The 25,530-nt window shown below is 68.0% G+C and overlaps 1 protein-coding gene across 1 annotated transcript; it reads right to left on the minus strand.

Annotated features, from left to right (window-relative positions):
• Positions 1 to 1,989: 1,989 nt before the first annotated feature.
• ARID3A (AT-rich interaction domain 3A) lies at positions 1,990 to 25,154 on the minus strand. The gene is given in 11 exon segments (XM_054181947.1): positions 1,990 to 3,663; positions 3,665 to 3,837; positions 3,984 to 4,137; positions 4,175 to 4,330; positions 4,333 to 4,478; positions 4,765 to 5,012; positions 5,199 to 5,382; positions 6,473 to 6,545; positions 20,990 to 21,311; positions 21,974 to 22,898; positions 25,032 to 25,154. Coding segments are annotated over 10 exon segments (3,234 nt in total). The 5' UTR covers positions 22,390 to 22,898; positions 25,032 to 25,154; the 3' UTR covers positions 1,990 to 2,301.
• Positions 25,155 to 25,530: the final 376 nt, after the last annotated feature.

A 25,530-nucleotide genomic window follows, 5' to 3' on the forward strand; every position in this document is an offset into this window, starting at 1 on the left:
CCCTATGGCACCCTATAGGCAATCCGTAGGGACCCCATGCCAACCTATAGTCCTATAGACACCCCATAGGGACCCTATAGGCAATCCGTAGGGACCCCATGCCAACCTATAGTCCTATGGACACCCCATAGGGAGCCTATAGGCAATCCATAGGGACCCCGTGCCACCCTATAGCCCTATAGACTCTCCATAGGGACCCCATGGACACCCCACAGCTCTATAGGCATCCCATAGCCCCAGGGGCACCCTGTGAGCACCCCACAGCCCTATAGGCACTGGACGGGCACCCTATAGCTCTAGGGGCACCCCCAGGGACAGAAACCCCAAACAACACAACTTTTTTTATTTTTTTTTTTAATATTTCATCAACTTTACAGGGTTACAATTGTCTTAAATATTCTGAAGTTTAAATACAATCTGTATAATAATGTTATTATAAAATGTAAACTTTCAGTGTTTTTATTTTATTTTCTCTTTTTTTTTTTTTTTTTGTTTTTTTTTTTAATAATAACAATCAAAAGTTTCAAATACCTGAATGTTTTTGCAAAACTGAAATATTTCACCGGGGCTCCGGGTGCGCCCGAGGCCGCCGCTCTCAGAGGTAGAATGTGGTTTTTTAATTCTTTTTTTTATTATTATTCTTTTTTTTTTTTTCGTCTTTTGTGGGTTTGTTTTTTGTTTTTTTTTCCTTTTTCATTTTTTACCTGAGTTAAGATATGCACGCCGGGTCAATGCGTCTGCAGCTGTGTCCGTTCCTTTTTTATTTTTTTCGTTCCAAACCCAGAGAAACTGATTTAGGCTCTTATTTTTTCTTTCTTTTTTTTTTCTTTTTTTTTTTCTTTTTTTTTTTTTTAAATCGATATGCAAAAAGAAAAATAAAGTGGAAGGTAATACGCTCTCAAAAAAAAAAAAAAGAGGGGGAGGGAAGAGGAAAGAGGCGGGGGGGGAATAAAAATAATTAAAAAAAAAACAAACCCAAACAACCCGAAACAGTGACTGTACAAATGCAAAAAAAAAACTCGCTAAAATTAATCTAACGCCCACCCTGGGCACAAGAAATGCCGCCCCCCCCATGGGATTTCTCCTTATGGGGAGCTGGGCTGGATCCCACACAGCAGCAGGAGCTGGACGGAGCCCCCCCCCGGACACCCCCCCCCTTCAATAAGGGACGGGGGTCCATGGAGCCACCAAGGGGCATTTCCAGCTCTGGAGAAGATGGGGGGGGTGGGGGGGGTGGGGGGGGAGAAGGCTGGGGGGAAAAAAAAAAAAAATACCAAAAGGCTGGAAAAAACCCCAAATCCCCTGAGATCGCCGCTTCCCCAAGCAAAAAAAAAAAATAAAAGGGGGGGCGGGGGGGGTGTCCCACCAGCACAGGGCCCCCCCCAACCCCTCCCCACCCCCCCACCCCCCCACCCCCCGCCAGGCACCTGGGGAAGGTGGGGGGGGGAAAGAAAATACACCCTGTGCTCGAGGTCGAAACCTGAGGAATTGAGATACCGAGGTCTAAAGTTGGGGGGGGGGGGTTCGAAATGGGACGTTTCGGTATCGGGTCGCGATTGTGTCTCACGCAGATGTGGGTGAACGTTTCGGAACCGGGGGGGGCGGGAGGCGGGGGGGGGGGGGGGGTGTGTGTGTAAAAAAAAAAAAAAAAAGTCTAAAAAAATGGCAAAAAATAACGAAACTTGGGAACAGCTGGTGAGATAACCACGCTTAAAATAAATCCGGGGGGGCTGTGGGATGCTCCGGAGGTCCGAAGGACGCGGCGCGTCCTTCGGGACCTCCGGAGCATCCCACAGCCCCCCCCCGCCCTGCCCCATCCCCTCCCTAAATTTAATATTTTATACCTGTCCCCTCTAGGACACCCCCCCCCCCCCATATAATATATCGCCTGGATCCTGCTCTCACCAAGCTGCTTATTTTGGGAGGAAAATACGCCCAAAATTGGCTTTGCACAGTAGTACTATTTTTTTTTTTTTTTTTTTTTTGACGGGGGGCGGGGGGGACGGGGAATAAAAGTAAAAATTTGCAAATTTGCCGGTTGCAGCAACGAGAGGAGAAAGGAGGTTCCCGAGCTCCCGTTTCCCTGATGAACACGAATATATATCATCTGCCTGTTAAAAGTTCCGATTCTCTCACTTTTTCTTCCCCCCCCCCCCCCCCCCCCCCCCCGAGAATAAAATAGAAGCTATTTACAACGAAACGATCAACCAACCACCTCTCAAAATCCCGTATCGCGAGTGTCGTTCTCGAAATAAAAAGGGGGAGGGAAAAGGCTCTAAATGAATAAAATATCTCCCGATTTCAATTTTTTTTTTTTTTTTTTTTATATCTTTTTCGGTGCCGGGGGGGTTTCACTAAAGCTCGCGTCGGCAGGCGTCCGTGCGTCTGTCTGGAGGTAACACGAGTTAAAAAATAATAATAATAATAATAATAATAAATGTACAGTGCAAAGTGTGATGTGAGTGAGGTAAACGGTCCCGGACCGGCGCGGCGCAGCGGGACAGCCGGCGGCTCCGGCAAAACCCCCGGGCTAAAGCTTTTCTGCCTCGGAAAAGAAAAATCCAACAACAGGAGAACAAGGGCAGAGCCCGGCGGGACCCTGGTGGGACCCCAGTGAGACCCTGGCCAGAGCCCAACCAGATCCTGATGGGATCCCCCTGAGACTCCGGTGAGACCCCGGCCAGAGCCCCAGTGAGACCCTGGTGGGACCCCAGACCCTGGTGGGAGCCTGGTGAGACCCCCGGTAAGACCCTGGCCAGAGCCCAACCAGACCCTGGTGGATCCTGGTGGGATCCTGGTGGGACCCCCCTGAGACACTGGTGAGACATCGACCAGATGCCGGTGAGACCCCTGGTAGGACCCCCGGTGACACCCCGACCAGATCCTGGTGGGACCCCTGGTGAGACCCTGACCAGACCCTGGTGAGACCCTGGCCAGAACCCAACCAGATCCTGGTGAGACCCTGGTGAGACCCTGACCAGACCCTGGTGAGACCCTGGCCAGAACCCAACCAGATCCTGGTGAGACCCTGGTGGGACCCCCTGAGACTGGTGAAACCTTGACCAGAGCCCAGTGAGAGCCCGGCCAGAGCCCAGTGAGATCCTGGTGGGACCCTGGTGAGACCCTGCCTAGACCCTGGTGGGACCCTGCCAGAGCCCAACCAGATCCTGGTGAGACCCTGGTGAGACCCTGCCTAGACCCTGTGGGACCCTGGTGGGATCCCCCTGAGACTCTGGTGAGGCCTCGACCAGACCCCCGGTGAGACCCTGGCCAGAGCCCAGTGAGACCCCGGTGAGATCCTGGGTGAGACCCCGACCAGAACCTGGTGGGACCCTGGTGAGATGCTGACCAGACCCTGGTGAGACCCTGCCCAGACCCTGGTGGGATCCCAGTGAGATCCTGGTGAGACCCTGGTGGGAGTCCCCTGAGACTCTGGTGAGACCCTGACCAGACCCCGGTGAGACCCCGGACAGAGCCTGGTGAGAGCCTGGTGAGACCCCGACCAGACTTTGGTGGGACCCTGGCGAGGACCCCGGCCCCTGCGCCCCGACCGCTGCCGGGTGAGGTGCTGCTGGCGCTGGGCCGGGGCCGGGGGGCCGGGGGCGTTAAGGCGGAAGCGTTGTTGGAGGTAGAGCTGGGGGGCACGGCCAGCCCGGCCGGTGCCGTGGGGGGGGACACTGCCGCCGCTCCCCGTGCCGCCTCCGCCGCCGCCACTGCCGCTGCTCCGGCTGCCGCCGCTGCTGCCTGCCGTTGCCTTTGTGTAGGCAGAGGAGGGGAGCGAGGAGGAGGAGGAGGAAGAGGAGGAGGAAGGGCCGGGGGTCTGGGCGAACAGCACACCTGGGGAGAGAGCGGGGGGCTGAGCCGGGGGGCGGCACGGCCGTGCCATCGCTGCCTGCGCATGCCGCGGCCGAAAATGGGGCTGACGCCAGCGGCGCACGGCGGGGGTGCTGGGGACGGCGGACGCGGCGCTGCCCGTCCCTCACCTGTGTAGACGATACCGTTGATCTCAACCGACATGCTGATGCTGTTGGTGCCGTTGCTGCTCAGGCCGGCGGCGGCGGAGTCCTGGCGGTTCTCTGCCGGGGCGGGAGGAGAGACGGGTTTACGCGCCGCGCCAGGGATCGGGGGCCGCGGCGGCTCTTGCCGGGGGTGTGGGGGGACCGTGGGGCAGCACTGACCCTGGCGAGCGGGTGCCCTGGCTGTTGATGCGGATGCTCATGGGCAGCTGGGCCGTCATGGCCAGGAGGTTCTGCTGCAGCGCCCGCTGCATCAGCCGCTGCTGCTCGTCCGTCACCAGCGCCATCTTCTTCTCCGGCGGCTCCCCCCGACTCCCAGCTTCTCCCGCAGCTGCTCCAGCGCCGCGGCTTGGGCGGCCGCCGCCACCTGCACCGCGGCCGCCTGGGCTGCCACCACGGGTGGGCCGGCCAGCGAGACGGGGAGCCGGCTGGGCATGGAGATGGGGATGGGGGAGTCCTCTTCTGCAGGGGCAGAGCGGGCCGTCAGGAAGGCGGGGGACAGGGACAGACGGGTGCCACCGCCCCGGGGTGTCCCCAGCCCCTCTTGCCTCATGGCCGCGTCGGAGGGCTGCCCAGCACCCTCCTGCTCCTCCAAGGGCCAGAGCCGGGCGGACCGGAGTCCAGGTCCCAGAACAAACCCCGGTGCCCAAAGCTCGGGGAGATGACGGGACTGTGACCCCCCCAGCTCTGCGTCCCCGCTGCCGGGAGGGGACTCAGCCCGCAGCCAGGACCCCATGGCGGCCGTTACCTTTCTTGATCTTCTGGACGGGAGCGATGGACCCGCCGTTGGTGGCGGAGGCCAGCCCCAGCGCCGGCACCGGCAGCTTGGGGGAGGAGAGGAGGCCATGGGTGCCGCCGGGCGAGTAGGTGAAGAGGGAGCTGCCGAAGCCCTGCCGGCGGCCCTCCCGCCGGTTGCTGTCGATGGCCGCCTGCAGCTCGTTGGGGTTGCTCAGCCCTCGCTTCTCACATTCGTAGGGGTACAAGTACTTCATGTACCTGCCGGCGGAAAGGGACGGGGACGGTGACGTGGCGGCCGGGCACCCTCGTGTGCCACCCTCTCCCTCCATGCCACCCCTTCCCTCTCCACCATCCCCGGAGCGGGGTCCCCCCCGGCATCCCCCATCGCCGGAGCTGCTCCCCATCACCCCGAGCCCCCCGCCCCGCCGAGCCCCCGCCACTCACTGGGTGCGCAGGGTGAAGGCAGCGCTGGTGATGGAGGTGGGCAGGTTCAGCCCCTTGGTGATCTCCCGCCACAGCTTCTTGTTGATCACCTCCACCAGGCCGCCCTTCTCCGTCACCAGCGTGTACAGCATGTACAGGTCCAGCACCTGCTTGGCCATGATGGGGATCCGGTTGACGGGGGTCCCTGGGGGAGCGGGGGGGAGGTAAGAGCGGGTCTGGGCTGCTGCTTCTCGCCCCCAGGCAAAGAGGGGGAGAAGCTGGCGAGACCCCCAGCGAGGCAGCGCGGGGGGGTCCTGCTCCTCCCTTCCCTTCCACCATCCCCTTCTTTCCCCCTGGAGACCACCCCCCTCGTTGCCGTCCATCCCGTCGTCATCGTCCCCCCGCCATCCCCCCCCACCCCGAGCACCGTCACCACGCACAAAGGAAACAGAAACTCGCAGTTTTCGGCCGCAGCCCCCGAAACGGGGGGCCGAGCGCGGTTTCTCAGGCTGAGGTTGGCGGCACCCGGCAACAGGAGTTATTTATAACGGCGGCGGCGCTTCCCGGCCGCGAGGGTCCCGCCGAGCTGGGGGCCGCACGTGCATAACGGGGCAGGGGGGGGTCACCCCTGTGGCGACGGGGACGGGGCTGCAGCCTCTCCTCCCTCCTGGGGGTCTCTGCTCTGCCGGCACCGGTGGGATCGAAGTCTTGGGGGGGAACCCATCCGCGGCGGTGCTGGCCCCCCGCCCCCCCCCCACACTCCCCGGCACGCACACGTGCTTCCCCCAGCGCCCGCCTGACAAAAGGCTGCGGGCAGCCATGCGTCAGCATTTCCAGCCCTGTTTTCCACGCAGGAACCAGACCCTCGACCAGAGCAACGCTTCGCTTTCAGCCTTTTCCAACCCCCCCCGCCTCCACGTCGGCGCCCACCCCCTGCCAGCCCGGGCAGAGCGGGAGGGCTCGGGGGTGGGGGGGGGCTTCACCCTTTGCAATAACCCCGTGGGGGGAGGCGAAGCCAGGGTAGACATGGCCAGGAGGGGCCGGAGCCCGCGGGGAGGGGGCTGCGGGTCCCCGGTTGCCGTGGGCTGGGCGAGGGGGGGCCGCAGGCGCCGGATCCAGCCCAGCAGGTTTGACCCCGCTGCGCAAAGAGGTTAAAAATTAACCATCGTCCCAGCCGGAGCGGTGACCTCGGGGCTGTAACGAGGGGGCGAGGAAATGAGCCCCTGACCCCCTGGTGGGGGGGGGACGGGACAGGGGGGGGGAGCGAGGCGGGAGTGCGATGCGGGGGGGCTCACCTCGCTTCTGCATGAAGCTGAAGAGGTCGTCCAGGAACTCCTTCCTCCTGGGGTCCCCGTCCAGCTCGTACAGCTGTGCAAGGAGAGGAGAAAAACGCTCAGAAAACCCCCGTACCTGCGCCCCCCCTCGCCGCCCCCCCGCGCCCGGAGAGCCCCGGCCCCCCCCACAGCAGCATCCCCGGGGCTTGTGCCCACCGGCCTGAGCCCGTCAGCTCGCCCTTCGGCTCAGGGGGGGTCCCTGCACAGGGCCAGGGGATCCTGGGGGTTCCCGTGGCTGGGGGCTGACCTGTGCCCCGCGCCCCCGGCAGGATCCCCGGCGCGGCAGTGCCATCCCCTGCCGGCCCCGCTCCGAGCTTGGCGCCGAAGCGCCGGTGCCGCAATGGCAGCACTGCCCCACGCCTGCCCCGCGGGCCCCAGCGGCTCCCACGCTGCAAGTGCTGCGATCGGCCCCCCGGCTCCTCCCGGGAACGCCGATCCCGGTTATTTTTAGCATCCACCGCGTGCTGAGCGGAGCAACGCTTCGGCGTGATCCATCCTCCGCACCTGCAGCGCCGGAGGGAGGCAGCGCCGGGGGCTGGCGGGCTCGTGTGCCACGGTGCCACCTCGTGTGCCACAGCACGAGCTCCTGTGCCATGACATGGGCTCATGTGCCATGGTGCCAGCTTGTGTGCCACGGTACGAGCTCTTGTGCCATGATACAAGCTCCTGTGCCATGGCGCGAGCTCCTGTGCCGTGGCACATGCTCCTGTGCCACAGTGCCAGCTCCTGTGCCACGGTGTGAGCTCCTGTGCCATGGTGCGAGCTCGTGCCTGCCACGCTGTGCTCAAAGGGGGTCCCTGGGGGGTACAGTGGCACACGAAGGCCATGACATGGCGAGGAGGGTGCTGAGCTGGACCCGGTCGGAGGACACTGTCCCGGCCGTGGCATACCACCGGCTGCCGTGCCGCCTGGCAGAGCCTGCTCCCCCCTGCCCGGCGAGGCTGGCGCCGAGCGTGGTCTGCCCCGGCGAGGCTCCATGCCACCAGTGGGGTTGGCAGCCTCTCCTCCTGCAAGAGCATCTCCCCCCGTGGCCGCCACGCTGCTCGAGGCGCGGCTGCCGGAGCAAACCCGGCAGGTCGAACCGCACCGCGCCGCGCCGCACCGCGTCGCTCAGCCGGCACATGGCTTTCCAGGCCGGGGCAGGCAGAGCCGGGCCAGGCTTGTGGCACAGCCGCGCCTCGAGCACCCGGTTCTGCTGGGGCAGCTTTTTGTCGGGACCCCACCCCGCGCCCGACAGCCCGGCACATTCCTGCCTGATTTATGGCAGCAGGATCTGCTGGCCTGAGCGCCCCGGCACGCAGGCAGGCACGCTACGCCGGCTCTGCCTCTCCCCGCTGCCGGCAGCCCCAGCCCAGCGCGGTTTCTGCCCGCAGGCTGGGAGATAATCCCCCCACACACACCAGGAGGGGTGTCGGAGCAGGGGCTGTGGGGGCAGGCGCTGCCCGGCCGCCGCGGGGACGGACGCCGCAGCCCTCGCCCCGTCCCTGCCGTCCCCTCGGTGCCGAGCGGCACCCGCTTTTCTCAATGACGACTTTGAACAACTGCCAGCGGGGCCGCGGCGGCGGCCGGGAAGGGGCTATAAATATGACCACGTAACTCGGCAGGCATGCACCGCGGGGCCGCCAACCGCGCGGCGGCACATCGGCACGGTAACCGGGTCACCCATACGCCCGCGTGTCCCACGGGTATGCCCGGCATGGCACCGGGGAGCGGGGGCCACCGTCGCCCTGGCTGTGAGCGAGGGGTGCCAGCCCCCTCCTCCCGCTGCCTCCCCAGGAGGATCCGGATCCCGCAGGATTGAACTCCTCGCCCGTCGGCGCTGATCAAAGGGATCAATGGGGCCGCACCGATAAGAGGGGCAGGGCGCTGCAGGAAGGCCATAAACCCCCAGTTCCCCTGGAAACCTCGCCCGGCCCCCGCAAACCCCCCGGGGAAGGGGCAGGAGCCACCGTCACCACCGGCCAGACCCCTCAAAGCCCCTCTCCCAGTCCAGTGCCGCGGCAAGGGCTCCGGTGCGCAGGGGGAGCCCGGAGAGACCACGGCACAGGGGGAGCGGAGCGGTGATCCCAGCAGGGCAGGGGTGGGACGTGGCACCGCGGGCACTGCCGCGGTTTTTCGGGCTGAGCCGTGTGGGCTGCTCCCGACCTGGCGAGGGATGTTGGGCCGACGCCAATCCAGCCTCCCCCGTTTCCTCCAGCGGCTCGGAAAGCCGCACGCAGAGACAGGGCTTCCCCGGCGTCCGCCCGCCGCCGCGGCACGATCCTGCAGGGCGCTGAGTCCCCCCTGCCCGCAGCTCCATCGCCCCTGCCCCGCCACGGTTCACCATGAGCCCCGTTAACCCCGGGCCTGCACAGCTGGGGCAGAGGGTGCAGTACTGGCACTGCGGCGGAGACGCTGCGTCCAGGCACTGTGGGGACCCCCACCGCCATGGGGACCCCCACCGCCATGGGGACTCCCAGTGCCACGGGGACCCCCAGCACCACGAGGACCCCCAGTGCCGTGGGGAATCCCAGCACCATGAGGACCCCCAGTGCCGTGGGGAATCCCAGCGCTATGGGGACCCCCACCGCCATGAGGACACACAGCGCCATGGGGATCCCCAGCACCATGGGGACCCCCAGCACCATGGGGAACCCTAGCGCCGTGGGGACCCCCACCGCCATGAGAACCCACAGCGCCATGGGGGACCCCCAGGACCATGGGGACCCCCACTGCCATGGGGGACCCCACTGCCGTGGGGACCCCCAGTGCTGTGGGGACCCCCAGCACCGTGGCGGCTCAGGCACAGGCACAATCAGCCAGCACCGAACGCGGAGCCATCCCAGCGCAGCGCAAGGCCGGAGCGGGGGTGGGGGGGGTCACGAGCAACCTATTAACCCGCAGAGCTCTAAAAATCGATTAGCCGTTTATGAAAACATCAGTTCATTCAATTTTTATAAAGCCAGCTCTTAAATAAAGCCGCTCTCCCCCAGCTGCAGGCGGGAGCTGCGGCTGCGTTTGGGAAGGGACCAACGCGTTGGTTCATTTATTGCCGCGACCCCCCCGGGCCGTGGGCCACCCCCCCCCGGGCTAAGTCCCGAGGGGAACGGTCACGTTTAAGAGGATGAAAGAAAATTAACCGTCAGCTGAGGAAAGCGTGCGCTGGGCGGGCTGCGGGGATTAGCGGCTGCCCCGTGTGCCGTCCTTCCACGCGCCCGCCAGCCCCGGTGGTCCCATGCCAAACTCCGCCGGCCGTGGCCGCTCTCCGGGTGAAGCCACGAAGGGTCACCGGGGCCGGGGAGCAGAGGGAGCCCCGCTCCCGCCCGGCGCCCTCGAGGCCCTGCCGGCACACCCAGCCGCGGCTGCCGGGCAAAGGACGTTTCGCAAGCTGCCGCTTGTGGTTACCGGTGAGATTTCGACAGCTCGGCTGCTGCCCGCCAGCCGCTGCCACCCCGGAGCAGGGAGAGGGGCTCAGCCGGGCCAGGGTTCCCCTGTGCCAGGCATTTTCCTGGCTGCACCCCCAGGAGCCCCCCCCGAATCGGTCGGTGCGAGGGCGGCTTGCCGGGGAGACGGGCCAGCGGTACCGCGTGGCAAGGAAGTGCCCCGCCGTGGCCGGGATGTGCCCTGCGTGCAGCGCGGCGGGCGCCGCGTGACTGAGCGGCATCCGCCGAGCTGCCCCCGACCCCCCTCGCCCCCTGGGCACAGGCAGAGACGTGGAAGGGGGCAGAAACGAGCGACTTCCAGCAGCCCCTGGCAGGATTTCCTTGCATTGACGGCATCCCTTGCGTGCCGGGACACCTCGCTGGCGAGGACGTGGCAGAGGAGCCGTGCACCCCTCAAACCCCGAAAGGCAGCCCTGGGCATGATAGGAAAGTTTAGATATTGGGTCTCAAAATAAGAATTGAGGAACAGAAACATGTTCTCGTTTCAGTAGCGTGCGAAACCGAGCAGCGCAGCCAGGCTCGGCACGGACTGGCACCACCGGACCGAAATCAGCAGGTGCCGACCCCCCCCGGCTGGCGCCGATGCCCTGCCCGCGCTCCGACACGGCTTCTGCCCGGCGCAAAGCCCGGTTCCCGGCGGGGGAAGCGTGGGCGGAGGCGGCGAGGTTCGGTGCAAAGGTAACGCCGGCCGCCGGGCAGCGAGCCGCGGGGAGAGGCCGCCCTGCCGCCGCTGACTCAATAGATTTACATTTCGTAATTAGGGAGGCCGCAGGGAGGTGGAAACGACTTAATCTGTAACGCAGCTGCCCCGAGAATATCCTCTTACCGTGGGGAGGCCAACCCGGCCTCGCTGCCCCACTGATGGGTCCCCACGGCGAGAGTGCGGTGCCAAGGGATGCCGCGACCCCAGCCGGGACAGGGCGACAGGAGACACCCCCCGGGAACCCCCCCCGTGCCCGGGGATCTGGCCCCGTGCGCCCAGTGCTCACCCAGCACAGGGCGAATGCCCGCCACCGCCGCTTGCCCCGGCACCACCGGCACGGCCGGCTCTGCGCCGCGGTGCCCGACCCACCTCGCCGCCGGTGCAGCCCCCACCGTCCCCGGCCCCCGTCCTTGTGGCCGGCTGAGGACGAGGTGCCAGATGGCCGTTGCCAGCAGATATATAATTAAGTGGAGGAGGAATTAGGAAGGCGGCGGGCGGGCGGGCGGGCGGGCGGCACTGACCCCGCACCCCCAGCGCCCCGGCAGGATGCCGGCCCGGCGTTTGGTGTGGATGACCGGATTAATGTTTCAAACCAGATTACGGGGAAAATCCCAACCCCTTGGCTTTCAAAGGGCTGGCGGGGAGGCGGCCCCTCGGCAATGCCAGGAATGCAGCAGAGAGCCCTCGGCACGGGAGCGGTGCGTGCCGGGGGTCCGCCGGGAGGGTCGGAGATAACCCCCACCCCCCCACCACCAGCAGCCCACCGCTCCCCCCCGAGCTGCGGGCAAGGAGGGCAATTAAAGCAGGGAGGGGAAGCGCCATTTAATGAGGCTCTCGCAATGCCGGGGGCTCACGCCGGAGCCGCGCGAGTCTCCCCATCGGCAGGACCCCCCCCCCCCGCAAGGCCTGCCCCACCAGGGACCCCCGCGCAGCCAGCAGGGGTGTGTGGGGCCGGGGCAGCGGAGCAGCCCATGTCCCAGCGTCCTGAGCCAGCGTCACGCGTCCGAGTTAACCCCCCCCCCGGCCCCCCACGGCTCGGTTCCGGGTTTTTGAGCCTCGGGGAATAATTTTCAAGTTTTTTTTTTTTTCCCCCATCGCCAGGAAGTCTCGACACTCCCAGCTTTCCTCCCTCCTCTTCGAAACCGGTTTGGGACGTGCACGCCGGGAGCCGGCGAGGGGGTGGAGAGACCCCCCCAAGGGCCACAGCAGCAGGGACGGAGTGGGGGGGGGGCTGGGGACCCCTCCAGCAGAGCCACCCGCCTCGCGGGGGCTTGAATTTCCATATTTTGGGAAAAAATACAACAAAGGCAAGCCGCAGGGGATAGCCCACCCTGGAGAGGGGCCGGCAGCAGGTAGCAGCGACAACGTCCTCCCCGATGGATTCCAGCCCGCGCGGTGTGACCAGGGGCTGGGGCCGGGGGGGCTCCTTCTCTCTTTCTTTTCTTCCTTCCTTCCTCCGAGCCGGCCCCCGGAGACGCGTCCCTTTGTCCCGCTGACAGCCGAGGGGCGACGGGGAGAGACCGCGCACGCTAACGAGTTATTTAACGAAGGATAAACACGCGGGCGGTGTTTCCTGTCCCGCTCCCGGCCGGCGCACGCAGCCCCCAACCCCCGGCACGCCGAAGCACCCACTCCACGTCGATCGCACTCCAGGACCCTTCGCTGGGGCCGGTGGGGGCACTTCTTCAGAAAAAGAAAGTAATTTGTAAAAACTAGAACGAAGGGCTGGCAACCAGCCCCGAAATGAAGCGTTTCGGGTGATGCTGGTGAGGTGGTTTCCTGTAAGATGGTGGCTGAGTCAGGGCTGGGGGTGCCGAGGCTGCGCAGCCCCTTCCCCGGGCAGGGGAGCAGGGGGGCAGCGCCGGCAGGGCCCCCCCCGCCCCCAGCTGCGGGGGTATGGGGTTTGCGGGGGCCGATCCCTCCCGGCGAAGGGCAAAGGGAGAGTCCGACCCCGGCACAGATCCCGCCGCAGATAAAGCGCTTGGCTTAGGGACGGGTCACCTCTCGCCATCCCTAATCCCCTGTGACCCCCCCCAAAGCACGGCCCCTCCTTGGGAAGGGGTGGCCGGGGGACAGGGGTGCTCACCCCCTCCCCAAACTCCCCCCAGAGAGACCCCCCACCGCCTTGCTCCCCAGCTCCGAGGCCGGCACGGGAGTCTCGCCCGCGCGGGATGGGATGGGGCCGGCTCCTGCCGCCGGCAACCGAGTCCACTGACCGGCCTGGCGGGATTCCTGCGGCCGGGGCCGCCCGGGGCGGGGGGCCGCTTCCGCGGGGGCAGCCGGGGCGGGGGCCGGGGAGCACGGGGGCCCTCGCCGCTGCGCTTCCCGTCGGCACTATTGTTCCCGCCGGTTCCCAGCATTGTCCCCTCCGTGGTCCGGCCCCGCCGCAGGTGCCTCTCCCTGACGGTGCCCCCTCCTCGGGCTGGGGACCCGGCGGGTGGCAGATCCACGGGCGCTCCCACGGCATGGGGACGAGCCCAGGTGATCCCCAGCCATCGCCCCAAAGGTCTGGGGTCCCCGAGACCACCCGGCCTCAGCCCAGCACCCGCAAACCCCCCGAGCGATGCTGCGGCCGCATCCCAGACGTGGTCCCCACCCCACCAGACGTGGGGGACAGGGATGAGCAGGAGCCCATGGTGCCGCGGGCAGCGTCCCATCCCAAACCAAGCCCCCCCCTCCGCAGATGTGGGTCCTGCGCGGACCTCGTGCCCAGCTCCATCACCTCCCCGGGCAGGAGCAGCCGTACGGGCGACCCGGGGGGACGCAGGCCAGTGTCAGCGCCGACACGGCGGGTGTCACCATGCCGCGGAGGGGGACCTTGAATGGGCGAATTAGTCGCCGTTTAACCTCCCTGACCCCCCATTGTCCGTGCGCCGCCGGCCGCCCTCCCCACCACGCCGCGGGGCCGCTGCTGCCTGGCAGCCACCGGGATGCTCCGTGTGGATCCGTGTCCGTGTGCCGGAGCCGCCCCGGTGCAGCCGGACACCGGGTCTGGACCGACGACGCCTCCCAGGATGGCTGCGCTGCCGCAGTTTTTCCCCTTCCCGCAGAGGAGGAAGCGAATCCTGCTGCAGTGGCACTTCCAGCCACGGTTTCAGAGGGACCGGCCGGGCGGCAGCGTGCCGGGCTCCGGCTAAAATAAAAACCCGTTCGGTGTCTGAACGCCGATGTGTGGCACGGGCTGCCGAGGGGTCACCGCCAAGTGGTGGGGGACAGGGGAGACGGTGCCCCCTGCCATGCCGAGAGTGGCCGGCCAGGGCGGGCGGCTGGGGGCCAGCCCGGCAGCGGCACGGCGGCTCCCCCAGCCCTCACCGCGTGCGTGCCGGTGCATGCCCTTGACACATGCTTGCTATCGCATCGGACCTTGTGCAAATATTAATTCAGTGGAGTCAGGCGGTGTTGGGAAAGCTCGTCCCAGGGAGCAACACCCAGGGCCTGGCTCGCACGCCGCTGGCGCAGCTCCCCGCGGGGACCCCGGCAAACCACGGCCGGAGCGGCAAAGCTTTTCCCAATGGAAGAGCGGTGCAAACCCTGGAGGCACCCGATGAGCCCCCACCTCGGGCTGTCCCTCCACATGTGCCCCCAGCCCTCCCCCGGGTGACACCCAGGAGGGCTGGCAGGTCGAGACCCCCCGGGTGAGGACCCGACCCGGGTGCGGGGGCAGCCGCACGGGCGGCCGCGTTAGCCCTTGCAGGCGAGCTGGGGTTTAAATTCCACCATATGTAAATGATCGTCTTAGAAAGGGGATCGCTGTAAGCCAGAGCAGATGAGTCACCCGGGGCTTCCACCGCCCGGGCCGGGGATTTGGCTAATTGCAAATCTGTTCCTGAAATGCGAGGTCCCGCACCTCCGAGGGACGGCCGCTCTGCCGATGGCCGCTCTGCCGACCCCGCCGCCGTCCCACCATGGTGGGGGTCCCGGGGTTGGGGAGGGTGGCGGGGGGGGGGGTTCCCGCCAGCCCCACGCGCCCCGGCCCTGCCCGCGGGAGCTGGAAGAGGTCCAAGAGCCGCAGATGGTTTTGACAGGCAGCCAGCTGCGGGCCGTCAGCCCTGGAACCATCACCGCCCAGCTGCTCCGGCAGCGCCGAAACCTCGCCGGCTTCCTCGCGCCGCCGGCACTGAGGCAGCAGCGGAGCGATGCCAGCGCCGGCAAAGCTGCCGCCTGACCCTGTCCCACCCCGGGGTGCCACATCGCAGGTGTTTGGGTCTCCGAAACCAGGCGCTGCTGCCTGAGCCGGGGGCAGGTGGGGAAACTGAGGCAGGAGGCTCAGCCCCTCGCCAGAGGGATTTAGGGCCAGCACCCACATCTGCACCAGTGAGGTCCCTGAGCTGTCTGCTGCGGGGGGGGGCAGGAAAGCCCTTTCCCACAGGACCACCCCCCCCATGGTATGCGTCAGGAGTTGGGAGCAGGGTGGAGACCCCCGTCCCCGAGCAGCCCCGGCACAGGGCGGGTTATCGCCAGCTCCGTCCGGAGCGGGGACACAGGCGGGGGCAGATGGAGTGAGCGATTGGAAGGGTCAGGGAGCGGGTCAGGAGCTGAGCCGAGAGCTGCGCCCCGAGCCCCCGATCCGACTGCCCCCGCGGGCTCAGGGCCGGCGAGTGGCCACGCAGGCAGTGCAGGCAGGTAGTGCAGGCAGGTGTAGCGTCAGGGACGTGCCCAGGGGAGAGCGGGGGGCTCCCCCCACCTCCAACCCGCCGCCCGCCCCCCGATTGCGGCACGTCCGGCCGGGCCCCGGCACCGGCTGCCATTTCTCCTGTGGTTTGGGCCAGAAATAGGGCAATGGAGCAACGCTGTGCCCTTGCCCAACCGCTCTGCTGCCGGGTGGCTGTTTGCTTTGCTGACAAAGGACTTGCTTTTGCCTCTGCTCCTTTTTTTTTTTTTTTTTTTTTTTTTTTTTTTTTTTTTTTCCTTCTTTTAAATAAACCCTCATTCCTGTTAGTTCAGCTGTGCCGGAGCTGGGAGGTGGCCGCCTCCTCTGTAGCCCATGAATCAGTCCAGGGGGCTGGGGCTCTGCGGGGACCAGGGCTCTTGGGGGGGCTCTGGGGCTCCTAGAGGGACCTCAGTGGCGATGCCCAGGCTGGGGGGAGCCAGTCCGGCTCCGGAGACACGGGGTGTCGGGGGGACAGTCCACCCTGTAGCAAACAAAATCAGCTGGGCGAAGGTGCTGGCTGGCCACCCGTGGCAGAAGGGGCATGTCCCCTGTCTCCCACCTTGTTAATTAACCCGAGTCTTGTTGGGACAAACGGCTTCACACGGTGCCAGGACCGGCAGCGGGGGCTGAGCCGGCTGCACGGGCACCCAGGTGTCGGGCTGGGGGAGGCACTCGGCCGCTAAGCCGCTCTCGCCAAGAAGTCCCTGACCCCCGGCCGGGGATCCAGTGGGATTACAACTCCGGGAAGGCTCCCTGAGCGCGGTGAGCCGATTACCGGGCTGGAGCCCCGGCAAGGAGCACCCTTCAGCGAGCGGGACGGCGGCACCGGGCGAGACGGGCGAAGGCTGAGCGCGATGGGGAGGACGCGGCCCCTTCTCCCGGGAGGGGTCCAACCTCCCACTGAACCGCGGCCCCCCGCACCCCGTCCCGCTCCGGTTCCCTCCTCGCCCTCGTTATCTGCTACCGGCCCAGCCAGATGCCGCAATCGCCTCCTCCCGGTGCAGAAGCACCCAGCCGGGGGCCCCAGGGCGATGCCCTTTATCTGTGCCCCCCCGCCACGCCACAGCCCCGGACTGAGCAAAACCGCCTTTGTTGGGGGGGTGGGGGGGGGACGGCAGCCCCCGGCCAGGGACAGGGCTCGGGTGCCCCTTTCCCTGCGCAGGGGCCCCCTCGCCCTCCCCGGGGGCGGCTCATCCGCTCGGCTGGCTAATGCAATAAAGCTCTAATCAATATTTTAAAGAAAGTAAATGGACCCTCCCACCCTCGTTAAGAGGCCGCAGGGCCCCCGCTCCCCGGGACGGCTTTGGGGCTTTTTAAATAAATATAATCCAAGGGGAGAAAGGGGTTCAGGGCCCCGCGCCGGGGGCTCTGCTGCCCTGGGGGGCAGAGGGGACCCCCCGCACCTTAACCCGAGCTGGGGGTTCTGCACGGAGCTCCAAGCCCGGTGGCTTGGGAGGAAAATTGGGCTTTTCCTCAGCCCGCCCGGACCCTCCCGCAGTTCTGCCAGGAAAATCCTGGCTTCATCTTCCCGGGAGCCACCACATCTGAGCCCTGGCTGGTCACCAGGCATGGAAGCGGGCAGGGTGGGGGTCCAGGCTGGCGCCCCCAAGCCCAGCATGCACCCACCCAGGCTGCAGAGCTGCTTTTGGTTTATTTTTTTTTTTTTTTACCCCCCCCCCCAACTGCTGCACTTTGAAACGCCGTATCTCCAGGGAGCGCTGCTCGGCACAAGATAAGGGCTGAGGTTTTTGCCCCCCCACATCCCACCGCTGTGGTGCGGATCTCCCACCACCACCCCCCCACACCCCCAACGCAATGAACCCTGCCAGCACCCCACTGCCAGCACCCCACCGCCGGGCAGCCTCCCCCCGGCACCGCCATGGCTTCTTAAAGCCTACGATGCTTCCTGCGAACCGGAGCAGAGATGGGGGAGGTCAAACATCAGCCTGTGGCACCCCAAAGAGGGGAGGGGGACCCCCAAATGGGGCACCCCAGAGGGAGCCCAGCGGCTGCTGCGGCCATGGAAGCACCGGGAGGAGCGGGAGATGGACCCCCCCCACACACAGGTGCCCCCCTTCCCCCCTGCAGGACACGGTGACGGGGTGACGGGGTGCATGTGCCCGGAGAGCGCAGGAAACTCCCGAAGGGGCAGGGGCAGGAAACTCCGTCCCCGTGGGCTGCGACGCACCCAGGGCTCGGGCTCCCGGTATTAGTAGGGTGCAGTAATAGCGGTAACGAAACAGAAAGGTCAGGAGGGGGGTTCTCTGCGGGGCACGGCATAGCGCGCCCCCCCCCCCCTTCACCCTCCGGGGCCAGGGTGCAGCCATCAAAGCAGGTTTTTCCCCGGCAGCCCCCCGGCCAGGCATTACGCAGCACTTTGCGGCGGCGGCGGCACGCAGCAGCGCCGGATTTTTGGCAGGGGTTGGCTGAGCCGCTCGTGCTCCGGCGGCTCGTCAAAGCCCGGCTGCCCCCCGCGAGCATCGTGACGGCAAACGCGTGTGGTGCGAGCCCCAGTGAGCCCAGCACTGGCCACCGTGCCCCGGGTGGGGTGTGCTGGGGCTCACCTTGACCCCCCACGGCTGAGCCCAGTTCGGGGCTGGCAGCCCGGACACGCCGCCATCGCCCCGAGCCCCCCGTCGTGCCTTTTGGGGTGAGGTTAGAGATGATCCCAAACCTAAACGGGAGTGAACGCGGCCCCGGCACGGCCGTGCATCCCAGCATGGCGGCAGCATGGGGCAACGTGGCGACATCCCACCAGACCCCTCCGACACCGTGCCGCCACCGGCGGGGATACAACAGGCGTGAGATCAAAAGGAAAGCGAGTCATCCCCTGCTGCCAGCCAGTGCGGGAGGATGTGGTGGCCATTCCCCACGGGGAGCCTCCTCCCACCCCAAAAATGCCCCTTTTCCCCCCCAACAAGGAGCCATCAAGCCCTCGGCAGCCGCTGCCCCCCTGACCCCCCGCCGCGGCAGGGGCTCCTTTGTTCTGCTGGCGGCGCGGGCAGTGCCCCGGGTCAGCCGCCGAGCTGACCTCTGCCTGCGCGGTAGCCGTCCCCGGGGACGGGGAGGTGCCACGCGCCGGCTCCCTAACCTCCATAACTCTTCCTCGCGCCCTCCCCTTCCTCCCCAGTGAACCCGACCCCCTTCTCCTCCTCCTCTCCCTGGCCCCCCCCCCAGTTTATCCCAGGTTTGCCAGAACCTGTCCCAGACGGGTCAGTGACACTCCGCGGTGCAGCACGGGGACAGCCCCCGGCATATGCTGGGTTTCGGTGCGGAGACGGACACGGGGACCTGGACGGTGGCTGTGCCCGGCGAGGACAGTGTCGTGGAGCACAGGGACCACCAGGACAGGGACGCCAGGGGTCCAGCGCTGGGCTGGGCCGTTCACCAGTGCCAGCACTGCCTGAGCTGGACCCCAACCTCAGGGAGCCCCGGAGGTGTCGGGGACGGGACCACCAGCCCCGGGGGGACCCCAGCCTGCATCAGAGACACCGAGAAAGAAATCAGAGTCACCCGCCTCCCCCAGATGAGCCCAGGCAGCCACGGTTCAGACCAGAGAGGTGCTGGGGGGGCCAGCTCAGCCCACGCACGCAGCAGGCTGCGCACTCCCCGGAGAGCTGAGGCTCCCAGCGCCGTTTGCAAAACAAAACAAAAAAAAAAAAAAAAAGAGGAACCCCGAAACAGCCCCTTCCTCAAGCACCATTTCCCCACCACAGCGGGGAGGCCCAGCACCAGCACGGCCACGCTCGCGGCACCGCATCCCCGCCATCCCTCCCGCATGGCGGGGCGGCGGGGGGAAGACCCAGCCGTGGTGCACCAGCACCCTGGTGCCGCCGGGGTTTCCCCCCACGCGAAGGGGTGGGAGCAGGGAAGGGGTGCAGCATCCCCCCGGCGTGCCTCGCTGTTTACATTCCTGCTGTTCCTTTCCCCGGCCGCGCCAGCTGGGCCGGGAACGGGGCGCTCGGGCAGCACGGCACGCGCTGGAGGGTGGCCAGGAGGAGCTCCCGGCCAGCGCCACGCCGAGCAACCCCCTGGCCCGGGTCCAGTGGCTGCGATCCAAGCGCCGGCGCGCTGACGTGCCGGGGAAAGCCTCTCCCGGTCAGGCTCTTCGCCTCCTCTCCTCCGCCCACGGCGCAGCCATGGCAGCTGCTTTCCTCCCCCCTCCGGCTGTTTCCACGATTAACCGCCGTGCCGGGATCTCCCTGCCCGACCCAGGAAGGTTTCCGCTGGGAAGCAAAAGTGGTGGGAGAGGGGAGGCTCAGCCCCTTTTTCTGGCACTGCCTGGGGGGGCAGAGGTGGGGAGGTGGCAGAGGATGCGCTGGGACCCGGGCTGGTGTCCCCAAGCGCTGCGGCGGGGGACACAGTGGAGGCTACGGCACAGTCCACGGCACATCTACAGACACTGCGGCAGCGCGGCACCACAGGTCCTGCCGACACCACCAGCCCCCAATTTTCCTGTTGGATCCCGAGGGCCGGGAGCGATTGCCGAGCCGCCGGAGCTGGCGTATGGGTCCAGTACGGCACCGACACGGTGACAAACAGGAAGATCACGACTGCGGTATCGAAAAAAAGCCTTCTCACAGATACGAGATCACCTCCCCGGCCCCTCGCTCCCCGACCGGCAGGAAGCACAAAAGAGAAAAAACCACAAGAAGACGAAGCGGCGGTGGGTGCAGCGGCACGAGGGACGCACAGGGCAGAAGCATTCCATCCCTCCTTCCCCGCAGCCAGCCGGGAGCGCACCAGGGAGAGCGGCCACACGCTCCACGCTCGCTTGCGCTTTCTCCGCCAGCCCCGTTGCCGCATCCAGATGTGCCGGCAGATCCCGGCAGCCCCTTCCCCCTTTCGGGAGGGATGCGACGGCCCCTGCCCCTTCCCCGAAGGGGCCGTCGCATCCCTCCCAAAAGGCCACCGTGCCCCGGCCGCTCCATCTGGGTCCCATCTGCTGCTGTTGGCTCCCGTCCCTTCCCCCAGCCCTAAACTCCGATGTATTTAAACACACACATCAAAGGCACCGGGCAGCCCCCGGGGAGCCCCCAGCTCGCAGCACATTTCCTTCTATTAGCCGAAAGCGGGGCGCAAGCGAGCTCCGGCGCCGGGGAGAGAACAGGAGCGTGCCTTGCCTCCTGCCAACCCGGCTCGGCCGGAGCGGGGAAGGTGATGGAGGGGGCAGCCGGGGCACTTTCACCCTGCTTTCACTCTTTAGTGGCATTTTGGCAACGGCAGGGGAGCCCCCAAACATCCCCAGGGTCGGAGCCGTCCCACCGGGCACCACTTCCGCAGTGATGGGGAGCCCCCAGAAACGTCTTGGGGAGGGTGGAGAAGAAGAAATGGAGGAATCCCTTCAGATTTGCAGGTTTGGCGTGGTTTTTTCCATCATTTTCAGCAAGAATTCTCACGAGTCCCTATAGCAAACCCCATCACACGGCCCACCTGCGCTGGGGCCAGGCCACGGCACCAACCGGGACACAGGATCCCACTGGAGTCACCGACTGAAGCGACAGGGGAGGGGGCATGGCTGAGCCCAAGCCCTAAAACCCTGGAGAAATCCCACGTTTTAGCGGCAACGACGGCAGCTCCGTCAAAGAACGCTGCCAGAGGCGGCACCGCGGCACTCGAGGACACAGGGACGCACAGCAGAGCTGAGATACAGGGGAGGGACGGGCACGGGGGGGGACATGCACGTCTCGGCGGGCACCTACTTGCTTGAACTGCTCCTCGTAGGTCCAGTCGCCATGGTCGGGCACCGGCGGCGGGGGCTGCGCGTGGCCCAGTCCCGAGGGGAGCCGGTCTTGCCCCCCCGGCAGCCGCGGCGGCTCGCCCCGGTAATGCTGGGGAGCCGGGGGCTTGCGGAGCAGCAGGGATCCCGCGCCTGCCCGCACCGCCTCTGCCGAGCTGAGCCCTTCCTCTCCCATGTCTTCCTCCTCCTCATAGTCTTCCTCTTCCTCCTCTTCCTCTTCTTCCTCTTCCTCCTCCTCCTCGCCCAGGTCCTCTTCAAAGTCGTCTTCATCCCACTTGCCCTTCCTAGAGCAGGGGGGAGAGGAGAGAGCTGGTCCCACGCTAGGCAGGGGGCTGGGTCTCCAAAGCCGATCCCTCTCCCCTGCCCCACGGGCACCCCACAGCCGTGGGGCTGGCACTGCCTGCCCGGCACACAGAGAACCCAGTGCACCCCTGTCGGCGTGTGGCAGCCCCGCGGGGCACCTCCGGCCACCGGCATCCCAAGACAGTAGCTCCGGCGGGGAGCGGGGCTCTGCCAGATGGCTGCCAGCCTGTCCCCAGCCCCAGAGAAGACACGGGCTGGGAGGAGGCGGCCGCGAAGGCCCTGCATAATTTAAAGCCAGAAGACCAGGATCCTCTGTCACAGCCCCACGTGGCTCCCCGGGCAGAGATGAAATGTCACCCCATGCCAGCCTGGCACGAGGAATCACAGCTGCTGAGCTGCTGCTGCTGCTGCTCTCGGTGCCTCCTGCTCCGGGACGTCCCGACGGCACTAACCCACCTCCCTGCCCCAAAGCTGCAGGAACCAGCCGCCCAACAGCGCAGGCAGCCCCCGGCTGCCACCACCACCCTCCCCTGCCCCAAAGGGAAGCTCATGTCCCCAACCAGCCGTGCCAAAACCCTCCGGGCCCAGACGGTGTCCCTGCCCCTTCCCTGAGCCCCTAAGAGCTGCTACAGCCTGTACTCACAGATCCTCCTCCTCCTCGGAGCCCATCTCCTGCTGGTACCCGCCATCCTCCTCCTCCTCCTCGCCGCGGTCTTCCTCCTCCTCCTCGGAGGCCTGGCTCTCATCCGACAGCCCCGGGCTGGACGAGTGGCTGAGGCCGGCGGCTGCTGCCCGCATGGCGGCCAGGGCGGCCATCTGCGCCCGCTGCATGTGCGCGCTCTCAGGCTCCGCTCCTTCCTCCGCGGGCGCCGGGGCCGGATCCTGGCTGCGGGCACGGGCCGGAGTGGTGGCGGGGGGCTGCCCCGTGGCCGGTGGGGGCTGCGCGGGGGGCGGCGTGGAGCGCTGCTGCTGCTGCTCCTGCTGCCGCGCTTCCAGCGCCTGCTGCAGCCGCGCGCGCTGCTGCCGCTGCAGGTTCTCCATCACCGCCTGCAGCTTCATGGCTCTGCCAGCGGGCGGCGGGTCCCCGGGGGGGCGCGGGGCGATGCACCCGGGGGGCAATGCCCGGGAGGCGCGGGGGGCAGCGCCCGGCAGGCTGCCGCGCTCCAGCGGGGCTGGGGGCCAAGGCTGGGGAGCGCCGGGGGGAGCAGCCCTGCCAGGGGGCTGCCGGGGCCCGGGAGGGCAAGGGCAGCGGTGGGTCCGCAGCGCCGTCGGGGTGTCAGGGCAGAAGGATGTGCCCCCCGACCCCCTCAGCCTTGCCCCGATGGCTTCTTCTCTCAAGGGCTCCGGTGGGAGTCGTGGGCACGGGGCGGCTCGGTGGGATCAGGGTGCTGCGGCCACCAGCGAGCGAGACCTCGGCTGGCTCAGCAGGCAGCAGCGGCCCCAGGCATCGCCCCCTCCTCGCCGACCGGGCACTTTTGGGGGGCGGCAACTTCGGGGTGACGGCGGTGTCCCTCCGCTCAGGGCCGGGTGTCCCTAGTCCTTGGGTGCCCGCAGGCCTCGGCGCGAACCTGCCGGGGGAAGCGGAGAGAAGGGTCAGTGGGGCTGGCGAGCAGGAAGGAGTTAAAGACAGCGCAGGAGCCTCATTAATCTCGAGCTAATGAGATAGGGAGGCCGGGCCCTGCTGCTGGAGGGGGAAGGGGCCTGCCGGCCCCGATAGCCACACCCGGCTCCCCCCCTCCAGCAGCGGATACCGGGACCCCAGCGCCCGAGATAACGGCCCCGCGGGGAGAACCGCCCCACGGGGGACATGCTGCAGGCGGGCGCGGGAGCTGGCGGGAGCGGGCAGAGGGGATCCTCGCCCTGGGGGGTCCCGCGTTTCCCCGGGGCCGCCTCCCGGGCAGAGCCGGGCTCCCCGGAGCCCCGGTGGACCGGCTCTGCCCGCGACCCCCGCGCCTCCCCCCATCCCCGGGGGCTGCGGGCGGCTCGACCCTGCTTCACCCCGCCGGCCAGCACCCGGTATGGCCAGGGCCCCCGACACCCCCAACCGCCCCGGAGCTCCGGTGCAGCCGGCCCCAGCCCTCGGACGGACGGGGTTCCCTCCGCCGGTGCCGAAGGCGGGGGGGAGCTCGCCGCGCCGCCGCCCGGTAGTGCCACGTACGGGCGCATCGCCTCGGCCCCCCGCACCCCGGGACTCCCGCGGGACCGGCCCGGGGCGGCGGGGCCGGCAGCGATCGCGTCGGTTCGGGAAAGAGGAACCCATTCCAGCGCGGGCCGGGGCTGCTGCCCGGGGGGCGGCAGCCGCTTCCCCCCCGGCTCGCTACAGCAGCCGCCGCATCCGCTGCCGGCCCCGCCGCGCTTGTCCCGGGGCTACTGCCGCCGAGGGGAACAGGCACCGGGGCTCCGGGAGCGGGGCGGCCGCTCGGGCACTGCCCGTGCCTCAGTTTCCCCTCCCCACCAGCCGAGCTCCGTGCCGGGCGCCGGCCGTGAGCACAACCGGAGCGGGACCGGCCCCCGGCCCCGCCTCGCCACGAGTCACCGGGTCACTCAGTGCCAGCACCGGGAACCGGGAGCGGGGCCGCCTCCCGCAGCCCACCCCGGGCCCGGGCCGTGCCACCGCGTGGAAACCGGAGCCCGGGGACCGTCCCTAGGCGGAGGGGCCCCGGGCCGGCGGCCGCCGTGACCTTGAGCCGTGCCCCTTTGTCCCTCCCGGCCGCGGGGGCCCGGTGCGGTGGCGGCGGCCCCCGCGTCCCCCGGGGCAGGTGCTCGAGAGCGACAGCGGCTCCGCCGGGCTAAAAATACGCGGCGGCGGGCGGGGGTGCGAGGAACGGGGCCTTTGTGCCACCGACACCGGGCCCAGCCGCAGCCGGACACCCCCACCCTCTGCCCCCGGACCCCGCCGGGCTCACGGCACCGCCGGGGCTCCGCGGGGATGGAAGCGAGGAGGAAGAGGAGCAGGTCGGGGAGCCCGGGCCCGGCGGGTGCCCGTCCCCAGGGTCAGACTGGGGGTGGGGGGGTCGCGGGAGAGACGCCCGGGGCGGGCAGGGGGCTCGGCCCCGGGGCAGAGCCCAGCCCCGGCGGCACGTGGCACCGGCTGCGCCTCGCCCGGCGGCCCCGGGACAGGGGTGGGGGGGCCGGCCCCATGAACCAGGGGGCAACGGCCGCTCCCGGGACAGAGCACGGGGCCCGGCTGGGCCATCAGCTCCCACCCAGCCCAGCACGGAGCCGCCCCCGGCCCCCTCCAGCGGCCGGAGCCCCGGGAGGCCGCGGGTCCGGGGCTGCCCCGGCCGGGGGCAGAGGGCGGCAGCGGCACCGTCCCGTCTCGGCGGTGGAGGGTCGCGGGTGGGGTGGGGTGGGGCGCGGGGGACTCTAACCGGCCGGCCAGTAACGCCCGCGGGGGCCGGAGGGTCCGGGCGGGCGCGGGGGCGTGCCAGAGGCGGGGGGGGGGGGCCGGCCCCGCACGGGGGAAACGGTCGGTAACCGGCCGCGGAGGGGAGGGGGCGCCCTGATCCCGCCCAGCAACCGGCCGCGGGAGTCCCAACCCTCCCAGCGGACGCGGTCGGTCCCCGGTCCCGGTCCTGCCCAGCCCCCGAGCGCGGGGGGAGACCCCGACCCCCGTTACCGGCCGCGGGGGGGTGGGGGGTGTCCCGATTCCGGTCGCGGCACCGTCCGCGGGGCCGGTACGGCGGCGCGTCCCCGCTTACCCGGTGGAGGCCGTGCGCCGCGAAGCCGCATAGCAGCCGCGGCCGCCCGGGGCTCGGGCTGCGGCGGGGCCGGGGCGCGATCGCTGCCCGCACGGCGGCTGCTCTCCCCGCGGGCGGGCGGCGGGGCCCGGCGCTGCCCCGCCCCGCCTCCCCATTGGCCCGCCGCGCCCGCCCCGCCCCGCGCCGCCCCGCCCCGAGCCGCTATTGGCCCGCCGCACCTCCGGCGCCCCGCCTCCCTTCCCCATTGGCCCGCCGCCGCCGCCGCATGCAAATACACCGCGCGGCGGGGCCGCGGGGGCGGCCGGGAGCGCAGACGCAGCGCCCCCTTGCGGCCGGGTGGGGGAGGGCCGCCGGGCGGGGCGCGGCCCCTTTAAGAGCCCCGCGGCGGCAGCGGCGGCACCGGGGGGGGTTTAACGGGGCCGAGGTTCCAACAGCCGCCGACCCCCGGTACTAAGGGTTCACCCTCCCACTGCGCACCGCCTCTCATTGACCCCACCCC

Source organism: Rissa tridactyla, chromosome 22, assembly GCF_028500815.1.
Source record: "Rissa tridactyla isolate bRisTri1 chromosome 22, bRisTri1.patW.cur.20221130, whole genome shotgun sequence".
Classification (NCBI taxonomy): domain Eukaryota; kingdom Metazoa; phylum Chordata; class Aves; order Charadriiformes; family Laridae; genus Rissa; species Rissa tridactyla.